General features: G+C 42.9%; 1 protein-coding gene across 6 annotated transcripts in view; it reads right to left on the minus strand.

Annotated features, from left to right (window-relative positions):
* The window catches only part of Pcnx1 (pecanex 1), a 140873-nt gene that overhangs the window by 17063 nt on the left and 103598 nt on the right, over window positions 1–20212 (minus strand). For all 6 annotated transcript variants that reach the window (XM_076921786.1, XM_076921787.1, XM_076921785.1 and 3 more), the window contains 12 exons: window positions 19024–19133; window positions 18644–18749; window positions 16059–16151; window positions 14773–14923; window positions 12589–12730; window positions 11491–11668; window positions 10696–10804; window positions 9925–10054; window positions 6671–6729; window positions 4090–4305; window positions 2957–3210; window positions 1146–1376 (listed from right to left, as the gene is read on the minus strand). In XM_076921786.1, coding sequence (XP_076777901.1) covers window positions 1146–1376; window positions 2957–3210; window positions 4090–4305; window positions 6671–6729; window positions 9925–10054; window positions 10696–10804; window positions 11491–11668; window positions 12589–12730; window positions 14773–14923; window positions 16059–16151; window positions 18644–18749; window positions 19024–19133 — 1779 coding nt within the window. The remainder of the gene's footprint in view (window positions 1–1145; window positions 1377–2956; window positions 3211–4089; window positions 4306–6670; window positions 6730–9924; window positions 10055–10695; window positions 10805–11490; window positions 11669–12588; window positions 12731–14772; window positions 14924–16058; window positions 16152–18643; window positions 18750–19023; window positions 19134–20212) is intronic.

Below are 20212 nucleotides of genomic sequence, written 5' to 3' on the forward strand. Positions count from 1 at the left end.
CCCCAACCCTGGCCCCCACCAAATATGACAACATCATGCAAACCCCTTAAGTATATTTCATGTATGAAAAACAAAACAAAGCCTCCTGATTGTTATAAGTTTGGAAAGAAAGTCATTCTGTAATGTTGTCTCTGATCCATCCCATCTCAGATGGGCATTTAGTCCCACCCACTATTTCTTCTTTAAAACAGGCAATTCTGATTAGAACATGTCGAACATCTGGTGTACATTTCAAAGGCTACCACTCAGAGAGAAAACATGAAGCACCCTGTTCCAACTGATGGAAATACGCTAAGATGACAGGATGCCTGGAAGTATCTGGAAAGCAAGGCTAACTGGTGCCACAGCCCTGTAGGCACTGGCTGTCAAGGTGGCTCACTAGCTCCAGGACACCCACATACACAGGATGCTGGGTACTCAGCTGCAGAGAAGCCACAGTGGTAGTGAGCCCAGGCCACAGTACTTGAGGCTTGTGGTTCTGATAGTCTGGCCAGGGGTATGACAGTGTGATAAGCCTAGACGACATAGTAGTTGGAAAATCTGTAATTTATCTTACTTTAGGTAGGACAAGTTGTCCTAATGTGTGCCCCTGAGGTAAACACTTGAATTAAAGTCACCAGGGAGATTCCTATTTTACATTAGTGGACTAGATTGACAGAATTAGAAATTCTTGGGAGAGACCTAAAAAAATCTTTACTTCCAAAGTGCACAGTTAAATTTTATCTAAATTCCCATGGAATATCTCAGATGTGCACTGTCCAACAGTAGTCACAGTTGAACAAGCTGTTTACAACGGTTACAGCTAAGCAAAACATAGGACACTTTTCAAGTGTTAAAGCTAGCATGACACTGGACTGCAGAGGACACATCAGTCATGACTGGAAGTTCTCAGAAACGGCACTGGGCTAGCATCTGGGACAAACCCAGTTAGATCTGGTGGACTAGATTCCAGAGAGTACTGTACGGAACTACAACTTGTGTACACCATGCCTGGATGGATGCTGCAAGGCTGAGGAGGACCATTCTCTTTCAGAGGATCTGAGAGGAAGGGCAGGAGACGCCAACTCATAGTAACTAACAGGTTATTTCCCCCCTTTTGTTAAAACCTGGATCAGAGAATCGCAAAGGATATGAATCAGCTCTACCTTTGCTCTCCGGGAAGAGCAGTACTCTATCCAGCTGAGGTAAATCACACAGAAACTCTCCCGAGATATGCCTGCCAGCCGATGGTCATAGTCCTCGTCGATGTTTGGGTTAAAAGTTGGGTCCACGTCAACATAGTTCCGGTCTGCACACAGACGCAACCCTTCCTGCATTGTCTCATTAGCCAGCCACTCCTCCAACTTGGAGGAGGTTGTGACATAATAAATGATACCCTAATTAAGAAACACAGGAAATTCAAGTCAAATCACAATGCAAACTTTTTCTAATTTAACATTATATTAAAACAAAATAAATTTATTCCTAATGTTACATTAACATCCATTGCTCCTATAGATAATATAGTTCAAAATATTTTATTTTAACTCAGTATTGTATACCTACATTTTAAGAAAGCTACTTGAAGCCTTCCTAAGTGAAAACATCATCCATTACTTTAAGATCACAACCATGAATTCAGCAAGGCAACTTGTAGTTTATTAATTTCAGTTGAATCAGGCTATTTTTAAAGAGGTGAAAAACTACTATATTACGTCTATTTTGGGAATTTCTTCAAAAAAGTTATTAAAGCTTTTGGTGTTCCTAAGTCAAGTGACAGAAATAAAAACATAAAGGGAGATACACAGTCACATGTATACATGCGGGCGCGCACGCGCACGCGCACACACACATGTACATACATACGTCCGTACATACATACGTGGAGAAACACGTGTGGGTGTGCCACACAAACACACAAGTTAAGAAAGTACGTAAATTAAGCTTGTTTAGCTTCCTGGTTTTAACCAAATGGAAGGCTCAGGATTCATTAAAATAATGTGGAATCTAGAAGAAACAACCTAAATAGAAAAAAATCCAGATGTGCAAATCATAGCTTACCACACAACACCTTTCTTAAAAATACTGACCTTGTTGGGCCTGGTGAAATGCCTTTAATCCCAACATGGAGACAGAAGCAGTTGAGTCTTTGAGAATTCCAGGCTAGCCTGGTCTACATAACAAGTTCCAGGGTGGCTAGGGCTATAATAGTACTACCCAGGCTCCATGAAACAAAACAATAACCAAAATAACAAAAACCTGGCTTCACCTATAAAAGATTCACCTTGGCAAGTGAGGGGTCTAGCCTTGCCCTCAGGCCTGAGTGCGTTTGTTCACAAAGGGCAGAGCTCCAGTGTCACAGTCTCAACATGACCTTCAAACATCCTGGAACCACCCGTCAACTCTACTTGGCTGCAGATTTAAGTGTCTTAAGAGCCATGCAAATGTGTGCATGTGTGCAAGTGAACACTCAACCATCCTAAACCATAAACCACGAATGCCAGCTATTAAAGTCAACAGACACACGGAATAGGAAGTAGCGAGTCCTCTACGGAGTCGGCTGTATTATATTATGTCTGTAGGTATACTTCGATTGACCTTCCTGGACACTAGAAAACTCAAATCATCATTCAGAAGCAAACACAAGTTTGAGAGCCTAGGAATGTAGACTAGCGCTTGAGTACTTACCTAGTTCTGGGCTTAATGTTTAGTGAGCACATACTATAAGCACAGCAAAACTGAAGGAATGCACACATGAATAAAAATGTACATATGTGTATATGCGTGTCTGTCTATGTATGTTCGCTCAACAGTCCTAAACAAATGCCAGCTATTAATGGCAACAAAAACATGGAACAAGAAATAATAATGTGCATGTGTGTGTATGTGTTTGTGTATACACACACGCATGTGCCTGTGTGGGTCTTTCCCAAGAAAGCTGTCAGCTGCTGAGAGGTCCAGGCAGGCAGCCCCTTACCTTGACATAGTATGTGGTAAGTACTCGGCGAAGGTCAAAGACTTGAAGCATGGAAGCGGCACTGTTGTCAGTGATGCTGTAGCCCTCCAGAATGTACTTAGTGACAACCACTTCCCATGCCAGCCAGCGCTGGCCAAATGCAGCATTAAAGGAAAGCACATGAGGAACATGGCCAGGCTCACAACAGCAAAACCCTTCGTCTTCTTCTACTCCTTCTGTGATGGCTTCCACTTCCCGCTGCTGACAGTAGGTACCTTAGAAAAAGACAAGACCATTACAGACAAAGGCAAAAGACTGGCAACTGGGAAAGAATGTGTATTAGGCACAAACAATTAGAAAAGACACATTTTACACTGACTCAGAGTACGTGACTGATTTGCTTTGGAATATTCACCACCAAATTGTAGCATACTCCAGAATGCAGGTAGGCTTTCTGTTCATCTGCAGTATTCTTTAGCACACTAAAGGCCTGGGAATTTATGTTATAAAGTAACTTCTTTAATTCTAACAGACTTCTAAAAAACTTTAATAGGCTTATAATTGCATTAATACCAAGTGAAGAGCAAATGAGTACATGTTCATCTTTAATGATGTACACTTGTCACAAACAGCAGCGGCGGGACGCTGCACGCAAGACTAACTCTACTCATGTGTACGAGCTGGCTACTGTGCAGGATCTGATAACTCAAGATGGTATTTTTCTGAATGTATAATTTTCTATGTAGAATGAATTGGCTTGTCAGCACATAAAATTGTGGAGGGCTGGTAGGAGGGGCAACAACCTCAAAGATCTAATTCTGTAATTTTTTAAAGATTTATTTATTATGTGTGTGTCAGAGAGAAAGAGAGAGAGAGAGAGAGAGAGAGAGAGAGAGAGAGAGAGAGAGAGAGAGAGAGAATGTGTGTATGCGCATGACATGCATGCATGCAGGTGCCCTTGAAGGTAAGATTCTCTGGAAGTGGAGTTGTCAGCCACTTGGTCTGGGTTCTGAGAGAAGGACCTGGGTCCTCTGGATGAGCAACAAATGCTCTTCACAGCTAAGCTATACTCCAGCTGCCAATTCTGACACCTTTCATTTGGGATTTAAATATAGACAACTTAGCTACAACTAAAAGGTGACTGAATGTCTTACCTCTGAATTCAAGTCCCCGAAGCTGGAAAGTGACCAGGCCATTGCCTATCTCTATGAGGTGTACTAATGCATTGAGATAGTCAGAGGCAAGGATGAAACAATCCCCAGTACTGTAGTTTCCCCACCGTCCTAGCAGCAAATCACCACAAAGACTGTGCTGTAGGGATCTGGTTAAATGTTCATAGAAGATAGAATTCAGATTGTTGTCATCTGATCCTGTAAGAAGAGAGTTTAAGAAAAGTTTATTTCACTTCAAGTACCTGTTGTATTAATGAACAAGATCATAAAAAGGATTGAAACCAGGTAGACATCATAATGTAGACTGCAAACCCACACTTGAGAGCAAAGGCAGGGAGACTGACATAAATTTGGAGCCAGCCTGAGTGGGTGAGATAAAACAACCTAAATGAACAACCTAAAACTAAATTCCTCTTATGGCTATGGTTACATTTATTTGACAGGAAAAATACACACCATACAGCTACAATTTGTAAATTTAAAAAAAAAAACTGTGCTATGGTTTGGATGCACAACATCCCTCAGATTCATGCAACAGCAGCAAAGAGAAAAAAATACGGCTTGAGAACATGCCCTCAAAGAATGCCCAGCACCTGGCAGAAGCAGCTCTGCTGCCATATGCTCCTGGGTCCTGAGGGTCTGCCTTAGCACAAGCCCACAGCACAGAGCCCAATGGTGCCAAACGATCCCAGACTTATACCTCTGAAACTATGAATAGAGTATACCCACTCCCCTTTGAGACTGCTCATCTTGGGTAACAAAAAAACTCAGTAATACATAGCAAATGAATAAAGCTTCAGAATCAAGATTTAAGAGTCAAGGGGCTGGAGAGATAGCTCAGCAGTTAAAAGCATGTATAGTTCTTACAGAGGACCTGAGTTTGTTCTAAGCACCGGTAAAAAGCAGCTAGCTCAAAATCTGTTAATGCCAGCTCTAGGAATTCCCTCTTCTGGCACCCACAAGCATCTGTCCCCATGTGTGTGCACGTGCACACGCTTGAGCACACACACACTCAGGCATGCACGTGCACACACAATTAAAAATAAAGTAAGTCTTGAAAGAGAAGTCTCAATACTCCTTTGAGGGTTCCCGTTTGATCCGTGTGGAGTTCTGACTAAATGCACTCTAGGAGCTTTCCAATTGTTTGTAATTCGAGGACCACTACATGCCTTTCCACCAAAAATATACAGGATGCAAAATTCAAGGGAACAAAAAGATGATCTGGTAAAGGAAGTTGGTAAGAGTATGTCAGATTTTAACAAACAAATCCAAAGCAAAGACAAATTCGTCAGAGTGCAAACACTGAAGACTCACACGAAGCAGACACGAACTGAACATGCGGATGCAGCAGCAGCTGCAGAGCTGGCCATGAGGTTATACTGCAAGAACAGCATTGGGAGAACATCACGGACTACAGATGACAGACAAGCACCACTGCAAGCATCCCACCCACAGCAGCCAGCCCTAAGCTGTAGTCCAAGTACTGGAGAAAGGCGAATACTCAACGCTTGGGGTTTAAACTCACACTGGCTACACATGAAGACAATGAGGAGAACTGAGAGTCTAACTATGCTAGTTTTATGTCTGTCCATTAGAAAGGTGTGTAGATTTCTTCCTCAGGACCTCTTCCTGCTGTTAGAGCATCGGAGAACTCTAAGCCTGCATGAGCTCTGGAAAGGAGGCAGTTCTTTTCTCTGTGAGACTATGAGTGACTAATGTCAAGTAAACAACTCTCCCTAATTCAGTTTTACAATTGAAAAATCAATTGGATTATTAAGAGTTTGGTTTCTCAAATGGATAGACCATTTGAAGAACTTTATGAGTTAAATGGCAACATATTCCTGTCCATTTGGGAGTAATATTTGTTGGAGGAATTAATAGTTTCCTGAGCTAATTAACTGATTCATTAGTCTCACTTGGTTAGAACAGCAATGTTCCCAGGAAAAGGATGATAAAATAAGATTTTCTAAATCAGCTAAGAAGCAAACTTGAGCTAATGATAACAAAACCAAAATTCAACCCATTGAAGCCTCATCTTGGGTGGAAATTAGAAACCTCCCATGACGTTCGTGCACACAATTAAATAAGATAAGTTTAAATATTTATCTAACACTTGGGGAAAGGACACATGTTGGAGCACTCAGCGTTCGTGCCTAGTTTCCGTCTGGTCTTACATAGTTTACATAAGGACCATCCTTGAATGCCACCTTTAAAACTTCTATCTGCATTCTTAAGATACATTTCATAACAGATGAGCATATGCAGTGGACATGCTCTAAGTCACATACACTGTGCTCTGCTAAAGGAAATTAAACAGTAAAGGACAGCTGATTGTCAAGAGTGACTATCTGTGTGTGCAGCAGGACAGTGACTCAGGCTGATCTGCACGACATCGGGTCTGAAGCCAGGCTGAACTGCAGAGGGATCCTGTCTCCTTTTAGAGAATTTATAGTAAGTGGGAGTGAGGCTCTGAATGTGTGTGTGTCCACGCATGACTATGTACACAAACATACAAACAAACCAAATCCGCTGGCTTGCCCATTTTTACAGATAGGACTCTTACCTGGATTTCTGTCAAGCTGAGAAGCCAATCTGGTATTTGAATGGTCCACACGCTTTGTGCTGAAGAAAACAAAACATTTTTAGTATTTTATACTTAAAAAAAAATAAGAGCATGGGAGAAACTAAAAGATAGATAAATCTCACCTTTGTAGGAAAATCGTTGGGAATAAACTGTGACTAGATAATTACCGACCTGGCAGCACAGATTTGATTACACTTTTATTTTTTCCTTCCTATCTTCACAACACATAAACATAAGTTTCTCCTCACTCATGTTTCATTACAGAGTGTAAGAAGACATGTATGAATGCACCACAAACAAAAACTGACCAGATACAAAGAACACGGAAAGTACACAGCTCTCCAGGGAATATGATCACGGAATCCCTTCTCAGCGAAAGTGCATCTAGAAAGGTCCAGAAGCACAGAGGTCCACGGAAGAACAGAGAAGTTTCCCAGGTCAGAGCCATCCTGCATTGCTGCTAGCTGCTTGCTGTTTCTCACCATGCTGAGGCCTGCACTGGCAGTGTAAAACCATGGCCCTCAAGGCTGGTGCCTGAGCATAGCCAAGGCAGTGGCACATCTTCCTTCACTGCCACTACGTGAAACCAGTCAGTTATTCATCTCTCTAAGAATGCCCCAGCTAAAAGTCTGAATTCTCAACTCCTCAGGGCAGGTCACGTTAGCAGCCTATGTACAAACTGAGAGAGCGCAGAGAGCCTGGCACCTGCTCTGAAGTGCTGTGCTCCCTCCCCAGAGGGAGGGCAGCTGGCTGTGGAGTGATCAGAGCTATAAGCTGAACTGCTGGCTCCCCGTCTAAAAAGCACTGTTACTTCAAATGGTGAAGAAGGTATGACATTATTCAGGTCTGTTGCTTAACAGGCATTTGTCAACACAAGGAAGTAACCTCATAACTTTAAGGGAAATAAATATAACAGTAGCTCTCAACAACATAATTCAAAATTTTAAGCAAAACGTTAAGAGTTTAGGAAAAGTTGTACCCACAACCATGAGTGTGACAGCTTCTTAGTGCAATACACTTTAACAACTTTTCTTTTGGGATTGGTGATGCTGTGAACACCTTTTAAAATGTTGTACAGCTACTGCATCAGTACTTGGAGATCTATCTCATTCAACAAGCGTGACATATTCAAATGACCACCACATGCTAAAACAAGCAAAACCTCCCATTCAAAGACGATGGATATTCAGTGTAGATGTAACACACTTGTAAAGGTCCACAGGCGCGGTTTAGACTTCACATTACAACCAGCTTTGAAGAAACCATTATTTGCCAGGTGGTGGTGGCGCACGCCTTTAATCCTAGCACTCAGGAGGCAGAGGCAGGCAGATCTCTGAGTTCCAGGATGGCCTGGTCTACAGAGTGAGTACCAGGATAGCCAGGGCTACACAGAGAAACACTATCTCAAAACCAACAAAACACAACTAAACAAAACAAAAAGAAACCATTATTTGTTGACTTTTAGTGAAGGATCAAGGAAAAACATCCAGAACAGTCTTTTTAAAAGTCTATGAAAATACTTTTCTTGGGGCTGGAGAGATGGTCAGTGGTCATGAGCACTGGCTGCTCTTGTACAGAACCTGGGCTGGGTTCCCAGTACTCACAAGGTAGCTCTCTATCCTTAACTCCAGTCCCCAGGGAACCCAATGTCCGCTTCTGAATTCCTCTGGTTTAAGTCAATATGCAATACACATGCATATATGCAGACAGAACATTCACACACATTAAAAAACTTTCTTTTTCAACTGTGTATCTGTGAGATTAATTATTCTTCCTTCATTTCAAGCAAAATGTCGTACTGCAAGAGTGGAAACAAAATGTCAAAACAGCAGATACAGAATGTACTACAAGAGTGGATGCAAAAGCAGGAAGTGGGGACCTGACCTGTCTCTTAGCAAGCAAGACATCAAAGTTCTGCAAAACTGCAAACAATGCAATCTACAATCTTCCTATAAAATTTTGGTAGGTGGAAAATATTCTAATTAGTTTAAAATGCTGTAGTTATGCTACTATGGGATATAGTCCTCCCACCCCCGCCCCGCCCACTCCTTTAAAAAAAGAAAAAGAAAACAACGTCTTGCCATGTAGCCCAAGCTGGCTTGAAACTCGTCACCCTCATGCTTCAGTCTTAGTTCTGGAATGATGGGCACAGTGGATATTTCTTAGATGAATCAGAATACGACTTTTTAATAGGTTTCTTTGAAAGTGTTGTTAAATAACACCTCTATTTAAATATTATGGCATTTTGAGTATTTTTAAGGGTACCCAAAATATAGCTACAAGCCTGGCAGAATGGCTCAGTGGTTAAGAACACTGGCTGTTTTCCCAGATGTTCTGAGTTCAGTTCCCAGCAACCATGTGGTAGCTTACGATCATCTATCTGAGTTTGAGGTCAGCCTAGTCTACATAGTGAATTCCGGGACAGAGCTATATAGTGGACTCTGTCTCAAAAGCAAACAAAAAATATATTGATACAAACTGTTAGGAACTGCTATCACAGAATAAAAACTTCAGGCTAGAAGTTGGCCTAGAAGAATAGGATACAAAAAGTAATATAAATTCACCAACATCGGAAACACTATGTAGTTTTAGATGAGGGCCAAGTAGAGATGTCAAGCATACAAGCTAGCTCACTGTTTCAAAGTTGAGACCATTATTTTCCTGAATAAAAGTGCCACTGCTTAGCAGTGTAGGGAAAGACATCGCTAGGTCGATGTGTTAATGCACACTTTGACGTTTGAGTCCCCTCCCTCAGCCTGTTCTAAGCACTGGATTAAACAGCCAGTCAATGAATCTCATGCACATAGGAGGGAAGTGCTTGAATGAAGTTACCAGGAACTCTCCTTCTTGTAAAGGCTCAGCTCTAGACACACTCCTATGACATTTCTATGGAGAATCTGCTACAACGCACACAGCCATTATAACGGGGCAACACTGCATTACACAGTCACAGCGTTACCGACAGGGCCTAAAAAGACACGTCATTATAAAAAGGCAGGAGTGTAATCAGGATTATACTTTTAAGAATCACACAAATAGTTGAGAAAATAAAGATCAATTTCCTCAAGTCTACTTATATAATCTTCAATTTTTAAAAACAGATGTAAATTTTTAGCAAAACCAAGTATTTTACCAAACAAATTATGATCAAAAATATTTTTTATGATGCTGCTGTTGACTGTTCTTCCCTGTAAAACAGACAGAGACTGGCTCTGTGCGCGCCATGCACTCACTTGTAGTCTCTCTCCCAGAACTTGACAGGTCTAACATAGGAGGTGATGAATATGGCGCTGCCCAGGAAGGGGTTCAGTGGCGTTGAGAAGAAGGCCGACACTACTGCCTGAACGAACAGCATAGCCGAGTCTATGCGGACACAGTTAAGGAATACACAAAACACACAGGAAAAAGAAAAGAGGGAAAAGGCACATGTTAACCTTGGACTGATATACTCAGGGTTACCTTTATAGAGGCCAAACCCAGAACTTGGGGCCAAATGAGACAGCTTTGCAGGTAAAGGCAAAGAGAGGAGAGAACTGGCTCTTCCATGTTGTCTTCTGACCTTTACATGTGCAACACACAAATTCTTTTTAAAAAAATTACAAATACCAAAACTCTGTATTTGAACACAGCTGGAGCCACTAGTCTTCCTGGTCACTTTAAAGCACTTTTGAAGCACAAGGATAGAAACTTTCACCCAGGGATTTAATTAAGACTATTGTGAAAAATGTTCTGTTCATTTATTCCAAGTGCATTAAAAGTTGCTAGACTTTAGTAACAATCATACTTACATTTTAAATATAAAATTTAAAAATAGCATTACTTATTACAAATCCTTAATCTCTGCTTGTGTTTGGTTCTTCTGTGGGTTGCACAAACTAAATCAGAATAGGCGGTTCTCCGCGCCTGTGAGGTGTTGCCAGCTTGTCACAGTCCCTGGCATGTGCTGTAGGCTGACGTTCTCAAGGATATGACTAGCCATTCTCATAAACTGTAGTGAAGGATACGGGGCACCGCAAAGGGCTGAGCAAAGGCGTGGAACGCAGAGCCCCACGTGATCTGCCAGGGAGCCACATAGGTGTACACGAACTGCAGCTTATAGAGGAGCTCCCAGAGCTGTGAGAACAGAGAGAGAGCTGTCAGGAAAACTCAAGCAGGCACTGCAACCACAAGACAGTCAGCCTATGTGATGTGACAGGAAAATGGCACTGACGTCATTTTTCCATCACATAGCAAAACAAGATTTATTCACTGCCAAAACACTGGCATCAATTTGATACGAAGATTTCTTTAATGCAGACATGGATTTATGGACTGGTGTTTTTAAGAGTTCTATGCCCTCTTCTGGCCAATCACAGCAACACTACTACTGCCAGCAAACCGAGGGGTAGAAGCCACAAGGCTGCTGTCCTTGAACAGAAACTCTAGTATCTGTAATACATGCGTGTATTTTATCCCAGGACACATTTCCCTTGAACTTCCAAATGTAATGTCACAAGGAACCAGGGGAAAATCTAATACAGTGGGCACCGTCTATCGAACAGTAATTTCCCTTTGTTCTAGACATCTGTCAGAATCTCAACTGCTACCACTGGATACAGCCTACTAAGTCTTATTTGCTTTGGCTCTTATGAACCATGTGACAAGCACTGCTTCCTGGGTTTAATATGCTCCAAAATAACGCTGAGAGAAGAAGACTATTACTCGAAGCCAGTAGGCAGATGTAAGACTAGCATAAACCTGGCCAAGCATGTCAGTGGGGGAAGAGTTGCTGCAGAGGCAGATGGGTCATGATGGGTTACCTTGCTGAACAGGATAGACATGAAGAAGAGGTCCAGCAGCATCGTCTCTGAGAAGGCTTCATAGTCAAACTTGAAGAAGAGCACAGTGAAGATGACAGTGATGTACTGGTACGTGGGGCTGCTGAAGGAGGAGCGCAGCAGCTTCAGGCCAGCGATGGTGATCATCAAAGCACCGAACCTGCAGCAGACACAGGCACAGCCCATCAGTTGGTGCTGCATCTGCCGACCCTGAGGTCTGTACATGCTCGCTAAGCTTTTGATAGAGACCAGACAGACTTCTGAAACTGATGTGTGTGTGTGGAAATGTATATACAATAACAGTGATCTCTACGATAAGCATATGACACCCTGAAAGGCACTAATACAACATTCTTTATTAGTACACACTGTGATCTTTATCTACTATATAAATAAGCATGTTTAAAAAGTCAAAGTTATAGTTCTGAAACTTGGTTCTCTAGCATTTCAATTTAACATTCGCTGCATTTAATACATAAAAATCATGTACTGACACTCCCGAACATGGAACTAAAACTACAGAGTCTGACTGAGAATAACCATGTAGGCAAATGAGCACCTACACAGTCTGATGTGCAAGTTCACAACAGCTACCTCCCAGACCTGCCCTCTGATATTAAAAACTAACTTTACTTTTATTATTAAAATTAGTTTTTCCTTTATTTTGCATAAATGCATACACATGTGTGTGCACACGCATTCTTGCCGTATCACATGTGGAGGTCAGAAGACAACTTGTTGGAGTTGGTTCTCCTCTTCCATTATGTGGGAGCCAGAGACTGAGCTCAGGTCATGAGGCTTGGCAGCGGGAACCTTTACCTGCTGGGCCATTGAGCTCACTTGACCTAATAAGCACCCTCTGATAAAATACTGCTAGACATTAAAAAGTCAAGAACAATAAAAATACAGTGATGTCCAAAAAAGGGAAGACAAGCCATCTTTACCTGAGTCTGATGCCATGGAACAGAAAGAGTGGTTAGTGGTATTTGACCAATAATTCAAGATGTTTCACCAAGTGTGTAAGGCGGTGTTTATTATTGTTCTAATCTAAGGATATGGATCAGATGACTATATACTTACTCTGTATCTAGTTTCTTTGGGCTGGCAATTGTCTCTGCACTGCTGCTCAGTTCATTGAGGACAATCAGTGGATAGATGATATTCTTCTCCACAAAAAGAAGCCACACATGAAGTTTTTCAAACCACATCATGGTGGCTGCATCTGATGAGGCAACAAGTCCAGAAGATCACAATTCATACAGTGCTTAAAACAGTCGGGCATATGGTAAGAAGAAAGGATGAACTTGGGACTCAGACTTAGCTCACTGTTATGAGTACAAAACATGAGAAACCCGTACTTCAATGGTCAACTTGTATGTGATCACACACACGCTCACACTCATGCACGTGTGCAAGCATACATGCATGCTAACAAACATGCACACACAAGCACACACAAATGCAGGCATACACACTTGCAGAGACACATGCACACACAAGCACATACACAGTTTCTGACCTAGACAGGACTCACACTTAGGTAGCTTTACTTTTATAAGCTGTTAAGTGAAACTGTGTATCAGGCCAGGGCCTTAACACACAAGAGTCGACTGTTCACCATGGACCTGCATCTCCAGCAAAATTTTAGTTTCTTGAGATCTTATTCTTCATTTCTATATTTGTATACAGAAAACATTACTAAAGGTTCTTGGGCTGTGCCTCAATCCTAGATAAGTTCTATTAAAGAATCTGGTTTACAATGGAAAGTGTATGCTATAGATGTACATACACACGGTTTAAAGTCATCGAGTGTATACGGCATTTTCTTCACTAGTGACATATGCTGGTTAAGGTAACAAGTCCTTGGATATCTAAAAACAGTACACCAGGCTGCTAGACAGTTTTTACATTTCTAACATCAGTACAAAGAAAAAACAAGTCCCTCCTCCAAACAAAAACCCAGTTTAGTTCTACAGTTCAGTATTTTCAATAAATCAAAGATGTTACAGCAATTCAAAATATGTAAAAAATTTAGACTGATTAAAATAAAGAACTACATAACCAATAAAACTATTGATTTTAAAAACAAAATAGATATATTTGGTACCGTGTGTGTGCGTGTGTGCGAGAGAGAGAGAGAGAGAGAGAGAGAGAGAGAGAGAGAGAGAGAGAGAGAGAAATGATTCATCATAGAAAACAAAAGCAAACCAGAGTCTGTCATTCTGGGCTACTTTTCTGATGCCAAGAACAGGCCAACACCAGGCCTTCCGGTTTCATTTAGTTTCCCTTACTAAAAGGGCACTTATTTTGCACAAGATCCCCACAGCATCCTTCCCCGCTTTGCTCATTAGTATGTGGTAGTGTCTCCATGGTTCAGGCTGTGGTCAGCACTAGGACCACACTGCCTCAGTCGGTTTCACTAAGAGGCCCATTGTGAGACCAGAACGTCAACGGTTACAGCTTCAAAGCCTTCAATGTTCTTCAAAAATATCAACTCATACTCAAATGACTGGGTGAGTCACCCTCTTTACAGCAGTTCACTGAAGTCCAAGGAGGAAAGCTTGGTTAATTCAGTCACTTGTGTGTAGCATGGCCTGTCACTGGACCAACGGACAAGAAAGAGTGAGTCACAGTTTACAATGGAAGGGAGAAGCTGGCTGAATGGACAAGTCTTCATCTCTTCTCCAGTCATTTCATTACTTATCCCAAATCTGAGCAGCAATTCCAGAAAAGACCGTCACTACTGTTCTTAAGTAGGACAGTGTCTCTTGTGGCATAAGGGACAAAGGCCTTTCTTCCTTCCTTATGCTTAAGTTAAAACCTTTCAAATGGAGGACCGGATGGGGACTGAGCTGCCTGTATACTGATTAGGGAGAAAATGGACTGGGGACTGCTAGACCGACAAGTCACACACCAGACACACCAGTGACACATGCGTGAGAGTTAGAGCAGGAAGCTAAGTCTGCTCTTGGAAGATGGCCTGGGAGCACAGCCGCTGCTCCTTTAGCAGAAGCAGGAGAGGCTTCACCAGCAGCTTCCATTCCACTGCAAGAAACATGAGTTAAAGTGGGACTCAATGCCATCTGCTCAGCTCACCTGCAGGCATATGAAAGTGAGCCCTAGGACCACGGGTGAGCCCTAGGACCACGGGTGAGCCCTAGGACCACGGGTGAGCCCTAGGACCAAGGGTGAGCCCTAGGACCAAGGGTGAGCCATAGGACCAAGGGTGAGCCATAGGACCATGGGTGTCAAAGACATACTTACTTCGGACTTCATACTGATTATGCTCGGCTGTCTTCAGCAGAGGCCGGGAGAAGCAGTGCCACGGTAGCTGCTTTCTTACTTGAGGCAATACATAATGGGTTACGAGCCCCACTACGCCAACCAGTGCATACAACACATACTTGAGAGCAGGCTGAAAGACAGAGTTCAGGGGAGAAGGAGGTGAGGAGCCACCACCAGGTCCATGCAAAGTTCCCACCTTTTTGGTTTCATTTTTCACCCATTAATAAGGAACAGTAAAGTCAATCTTAGCATCCAAAACAAACAAACAAACAAACAGTTTGTTTCTGTATTTGTAGCATTTGTTTTCTGCCTAAATAAGCCACCAAATGTTAGTTGAACGCCCTTACACATATCTGAAATACAGCAACCACTCTGGCGTTTGACACTATAGTCAATGAAGGTGGCTAGAACTGTTGCTTCCTGCTCCGAGAATGTTCTCCATGACTGAGCAACTGTCTGAACTAGAAGATAAAGAACATGGGCTGGGTCAGTCGAGGGAAGAGCAGAATGGAACAGCACAAAGGGTCTTCTCCTTTGTCTCTGCATGCTGTGCTGTCAGAGGCAAGTCCCTACATGGTTAGACTCACAGGAGGAAGAATGAACACCATTTCTTCCAAGTCATATATATCTAAAACTCTGGGGCCCCTTAGACATGAATAAGTGTCCAGTTGTCACCTGAGCAACACTGGCCCTTATTTCTAAGTGTTCAGGAACTCAAGTTCAAATTGGAAAGAAGAAAAACAAGCCAACATGCTCAACAGTATTAAATAATTGTAACAGTGACCTACCCGCGCACAGAAGAAGCAAAACCAAGTACAACACAGGACCCAGTGGTTTGTATTAGGCAAGATTTACAGAAATAAGCCTTTGCCCAGAAGTAAGGGAACCAAGGAAGGGGAGTGTGCTGTCCCTGCTCACAGCTCCAAGAGAGGGCTAGGAACTGGGAAGACAGCCAGACTTCATCAGAAAAGACTGCGAACCTAAGGGAAACTATAGAGGAGACCCTTGAGATAAGCAGATGGTCAAGTATTCCTGGGAATGAGAAGCACATACATATGAGGAACTATGAAGAACCACAGGAGGGGCAACAAAGCATACAGGATTCTCATAGGACTGGGAGAGCGCCACCCCCACAAGCTAGATCAAGGTTCACATATACTAAAACCAAACACACACCAAAAACAAAACAAAAGACCCAAATGTTTCAATGCCATAGTGTCACACATTGGTAACTTTCTACCAACCCAAACTAGAGGATTCCTTACCTGCAATGCTGTGAACACTGTGCTCACATGGATAGCGAAATACAGCACACCAATGACAACACACACCACCAGGTCCGACTGTAGGCGTTCACTCTGTGGGACAAAGGGCAATAATTTAAAAATTACATTCTTGTTTGTTTTTGAGCTAAGGTCTCATGTAATCCAAGCTGACTCCAACTGTTATGTAGCTAGGATGACACTTATTGCCCAATCCTCCTGCCTCCACCTCCAAAATGGTACTATGCTTTTCTTTGCATACAACTAAAAAAAAAAAAAAAAAAAAATCTCCTTTTTTCCTAATCAGTAAAGCTTTAAAGATAATTTTGCACCAATACACATCAGCATTTTTTTTTGTTTTTTCTCATGTAAAATAATTATGTAGAATAAATCTATTTTTTCCTCAATTTTCTCATATTTGGGGTTTCCTCTGAGTTTGGTAGTCTAGTTTCTAAAGCTGTAAACAAAGTCTTCTAGAAGACTTCTCCCTTCACTGGTCAGTACATTTGCATTTTACTGACAAAACCCCCCAAAAGCCTATCCTCTGAGGCATCAAAACCGCACGCACACCCGCATGCACACCCGCACACACGCACACCCGCACGCACTTAGGCCCAAAAGCGTTTCCAGTTCTGGAGTCCATTCAGCCTTTAGAGGACTTTTGTGAACTCAGCCAGTTGAGGACCCCTGAACTAAAAATCTGGACACAGAAATGTTTTAAAAACCCAAGGTTTTTTTTTTTTTTTTTTTTTTTTTTTTTTTTTTTTTTTTTTTGTGATTTGGGAGCATTTCAGGTTTTGAATTTTTGGAAGCATACTCATCTTCTTGTCTTCCAGGCCACTTATCAATCAGTTGACATATAAGCCACATTTAACATCCCACCATGATTAACACAAACACAGAAACTAAAGTCAAAAGAGAATTTCCTTCAATTCTATCTTGAGGTAGTTTGTTACTTCTATTTTTCTGAAAATTTGTGAACAGTTATGGTCACTGAAAATATATACTATGTTCAATTAATACTTAGGTAAGTTCATCATTCAGACATAAATACTGTAAAATGAAGGGGCTGGGGTATAGTTTCAATAGTAGAGCATTTGCCTTATGAGCAGTAGGACCCAGGGATCAATGCCCAGATCAACAACAAAACAATCTAAAATAAAACAGGAAATAAAATATGTTTTGTCCTACAAAACAGGAATGAATTGCTAGAATTCACTTTTCAAGTTACAAAAGAGACATTATGAGTCACTAAACTGAACTGGGAATAAATACTCTAGTAAGCACAGTAAGTTAGAAGACTGTTCTTTCCCTTGAACTGGAAACCTCACTTTTAAATATTCCTATGTATTTATGAGTATTGAAGTGTTGTGCCTGTGTAAATGCCTATCTACAACTTGTCTTCAGTGTCTGGAAAACCAGGAGGTGTTGGGTCTCCTGGAACTGGAGTTACAGGCAATTGCAAGCTGTCATGTGGATGCTAAGAACTGAACCCAGGCTGTCTGCAAGAGCAGTAGGGCTCTTAACTGCTGAGCCATCTCGGCAGGCCCCAAAACACACTTTTTATATTGCCCTTGAGCAATGAAGCAGATGACATTGGTTTTTTTTGTTTTTGTAAATCAACAGGAATAATAACAATTTAACTTAAACAGTTTAACCAGTACTCTGCCCTTACCCACGGGGAGTTAAGTTCTATGGTCTCCATGGATCCCTAAAACTACAGCTGGTACTTCACCATACAGTTATACAGCTAACCAAGGGGCTACTCAGGAATTGGTGGATGGTAGTGGTGTGTACAGCAGATAACCTGAACAAGAGTATGCTTCTTCATGTCTGAATGGAATATGCAGCATTTCACCCTGCTACTTAGAGTGCAGTGCAATTTAAAACTTACAGATCATTCATTTCTGGGATTTTCCAGTTCATACTTTTGGCCTCAATTTGACCACCAGTAAACAAAAGTCTGGGAAGTGAGATGAGGCTGGGTGGGGAGAGACTACTGTTGTAGTCAACACTCAGAGTCTCGTCTCCCCTGAGGAGGACCTACATTTCTAGAACCAATGAACTGACTTAATTTTACAGAACTCTTGAGACACTCTTCTATACTGAGACAATGTGTGAGGACAGGACTTCTCACATGTAGGCTAACGATCTCCCTCCCAAACTCATGTGAGCATGTGAGCCTGGATCTTTGGGGATTTGAGAGTATTTCCATATATAACATGACATATTTTGAGGAGATGAGGTACACATAAAGAAGTAAGATTCATTTTCCATGTGTGCCTAACAGTCTGAAGGTGACTAAGCAGCACTGTAAGGAACCTGTGCTTTGACTGTGACTGTGACACGAGACTGGGTGTGCAGCTTTCCCTGTGTGATGTAGTCAGCACTCAGACAGTAATCGAGTCTAGTCAGGACTATTCTGGACTTTTTAGATGAAGAATGCTTAACAGATGTTAAAATTTGAACTGGTTACAATCAATTATATTTAATAACACTTAGTTCATCCAATTACTAAAGACTTTCAAAAGTACTCGTCATACAATACAATCATCTGCTGTAAGTCATGGTTAAAAAGCTACACTTACAACAGAATTGCTCAGCTTCTCCGGCAGTGGGTCTTTCACTTCAGACAGAGGGTCTTCTGGGTTCTTCTCGTCAGTTTTTGGAAAAATCTTGGATTGCATCAAAGAGCTTCATTTGAAAAAAATAAAAGTATTTTAGTAGAAAATATGTATGAAACTTAAGCAGCAGGCAGGCACACGCGGGAGCACACACACACCATACATACATACAAAATAAAAAAGTAAAAATAAAATCTAACCATATACATTTTCAGCTAACATAATCAGCATGACTGAAGGTTAACGTATTTTTAACCAAGACAGAGTGGGCTGAAGGAAGGAGCTGCCTGGACTATTAGAAATGCCATCTTACATGTTCAACAATAGGAGCGGATTTCACTTACAAGAGTACAGATGGGTCGCTGCTTTGTCGGCTGAGGTGATAGGACACTGCCACTAACAAACCGCAAAAAACAGAGAAAAGTACAGGAATGTGCTGGCCATCCCAGGAATCCTGATCAAAGAAAATTCAGAGAAAAAGGTTATGCTTGTAACCTTTAATTAACCTAACATATAATCAATCCTCTTACATCAATATTTTAGAGACAGCAAACTTAAGTGTAAAATGTCTTAGCTATATTAGTAACTGTACTTTATTCCAAATGAATTTAGATTTTTTTTCTTCATTTGAGAAAGGATCTTATGGAGCTCAGGCTGACCTCAAATTTGCTATGTAGCTGTAGCTGGGTTTCAACTGCTGCCCCTGCCCCTGCCCCTGCCCCTGCCCCTGCCCCTGCCCCTGCCCCTGCCCCTGCCCCTGCCCCTGCCCCTGCCCCTGCCCCTGCCCCTGCCCCTGCCCCTGCCCCTGCCCCTGCCCCTGCCCCTGCCCCTGCCCCTGCCCCTGCCCCTGCCCCTGCCCCTGCCCCTGCCCCTGCCCCTGCCCCTGCCCCTGCCCCTGCCCCTGCCCCTGCCCCTGCCCCTGCCCCTGCCCCTGCCCCTGCCCCTGCCCCTGCCCCTGCCCCTGCCCCTGCCCCTGCCCCTGCCCCTGCCCCTGCCCCTGCCCCTGCCCCTGCCCCTGCCCCTGCCCCTGCCCCTGCCCCTGCCCCTGCCCCTGCCCCTGCCCCTGCCCCTGCCCCTGCCCCTGCCCCTGCCCCTGCCCCTGCCCCTGCCCCTGCCCCTGCCCCTGCCCCTGCCCCTGCCCCTGCCCCTGCCCCTGCCCCTGCCCCTGCCCCTGCCCCTGCCCCTGCCCCTGCCCCTGCCCCTGCCCCTGCCCCTGCCCCTGCCCCTGCCCCTGCCCCTGCCCCTGCCCCTGCCCCTGCCCCTGCCCCTGCCCCTGCCCCTGCCCCTGCCCCTGCCCCTGCCCCTGCCCCTGCCCCTGCCTCTCAAGTACACACATCTTACGTTAAAGTTCTCCTTTTCTGGAGGCCTAGGATCAGGTACTAAATTTCTTGTGTGTTAAGAAAGCTTCAACTTTCTTCTCTCTGCTCTCTCTTTTGGTATTAGAATTTTATTCGTATTAGGAACAATCCCTCATGCCCGAAGCTATCATTTTCTAGTCTAAGCAGTGCTCACTGTATAGCTGGTATTGATTTT

The sequence above is a fragment of the Arvicanthis niloticus genome, chromosome 23 (genome assembly GCF_011762505.2).
Source record: "Arvicanthis niloticus isolate mArvNil1 chromosome 23, mArvNil1.pat.X, whole genome shotgun sequence".
In the NCBI taxonomy this organism is placed as follows: Eukaryota; Metazoa; Chordata; class Mammalia; order Rodentia; family Muridae; genus Arvicanthis; species Arvicanthis niloticus.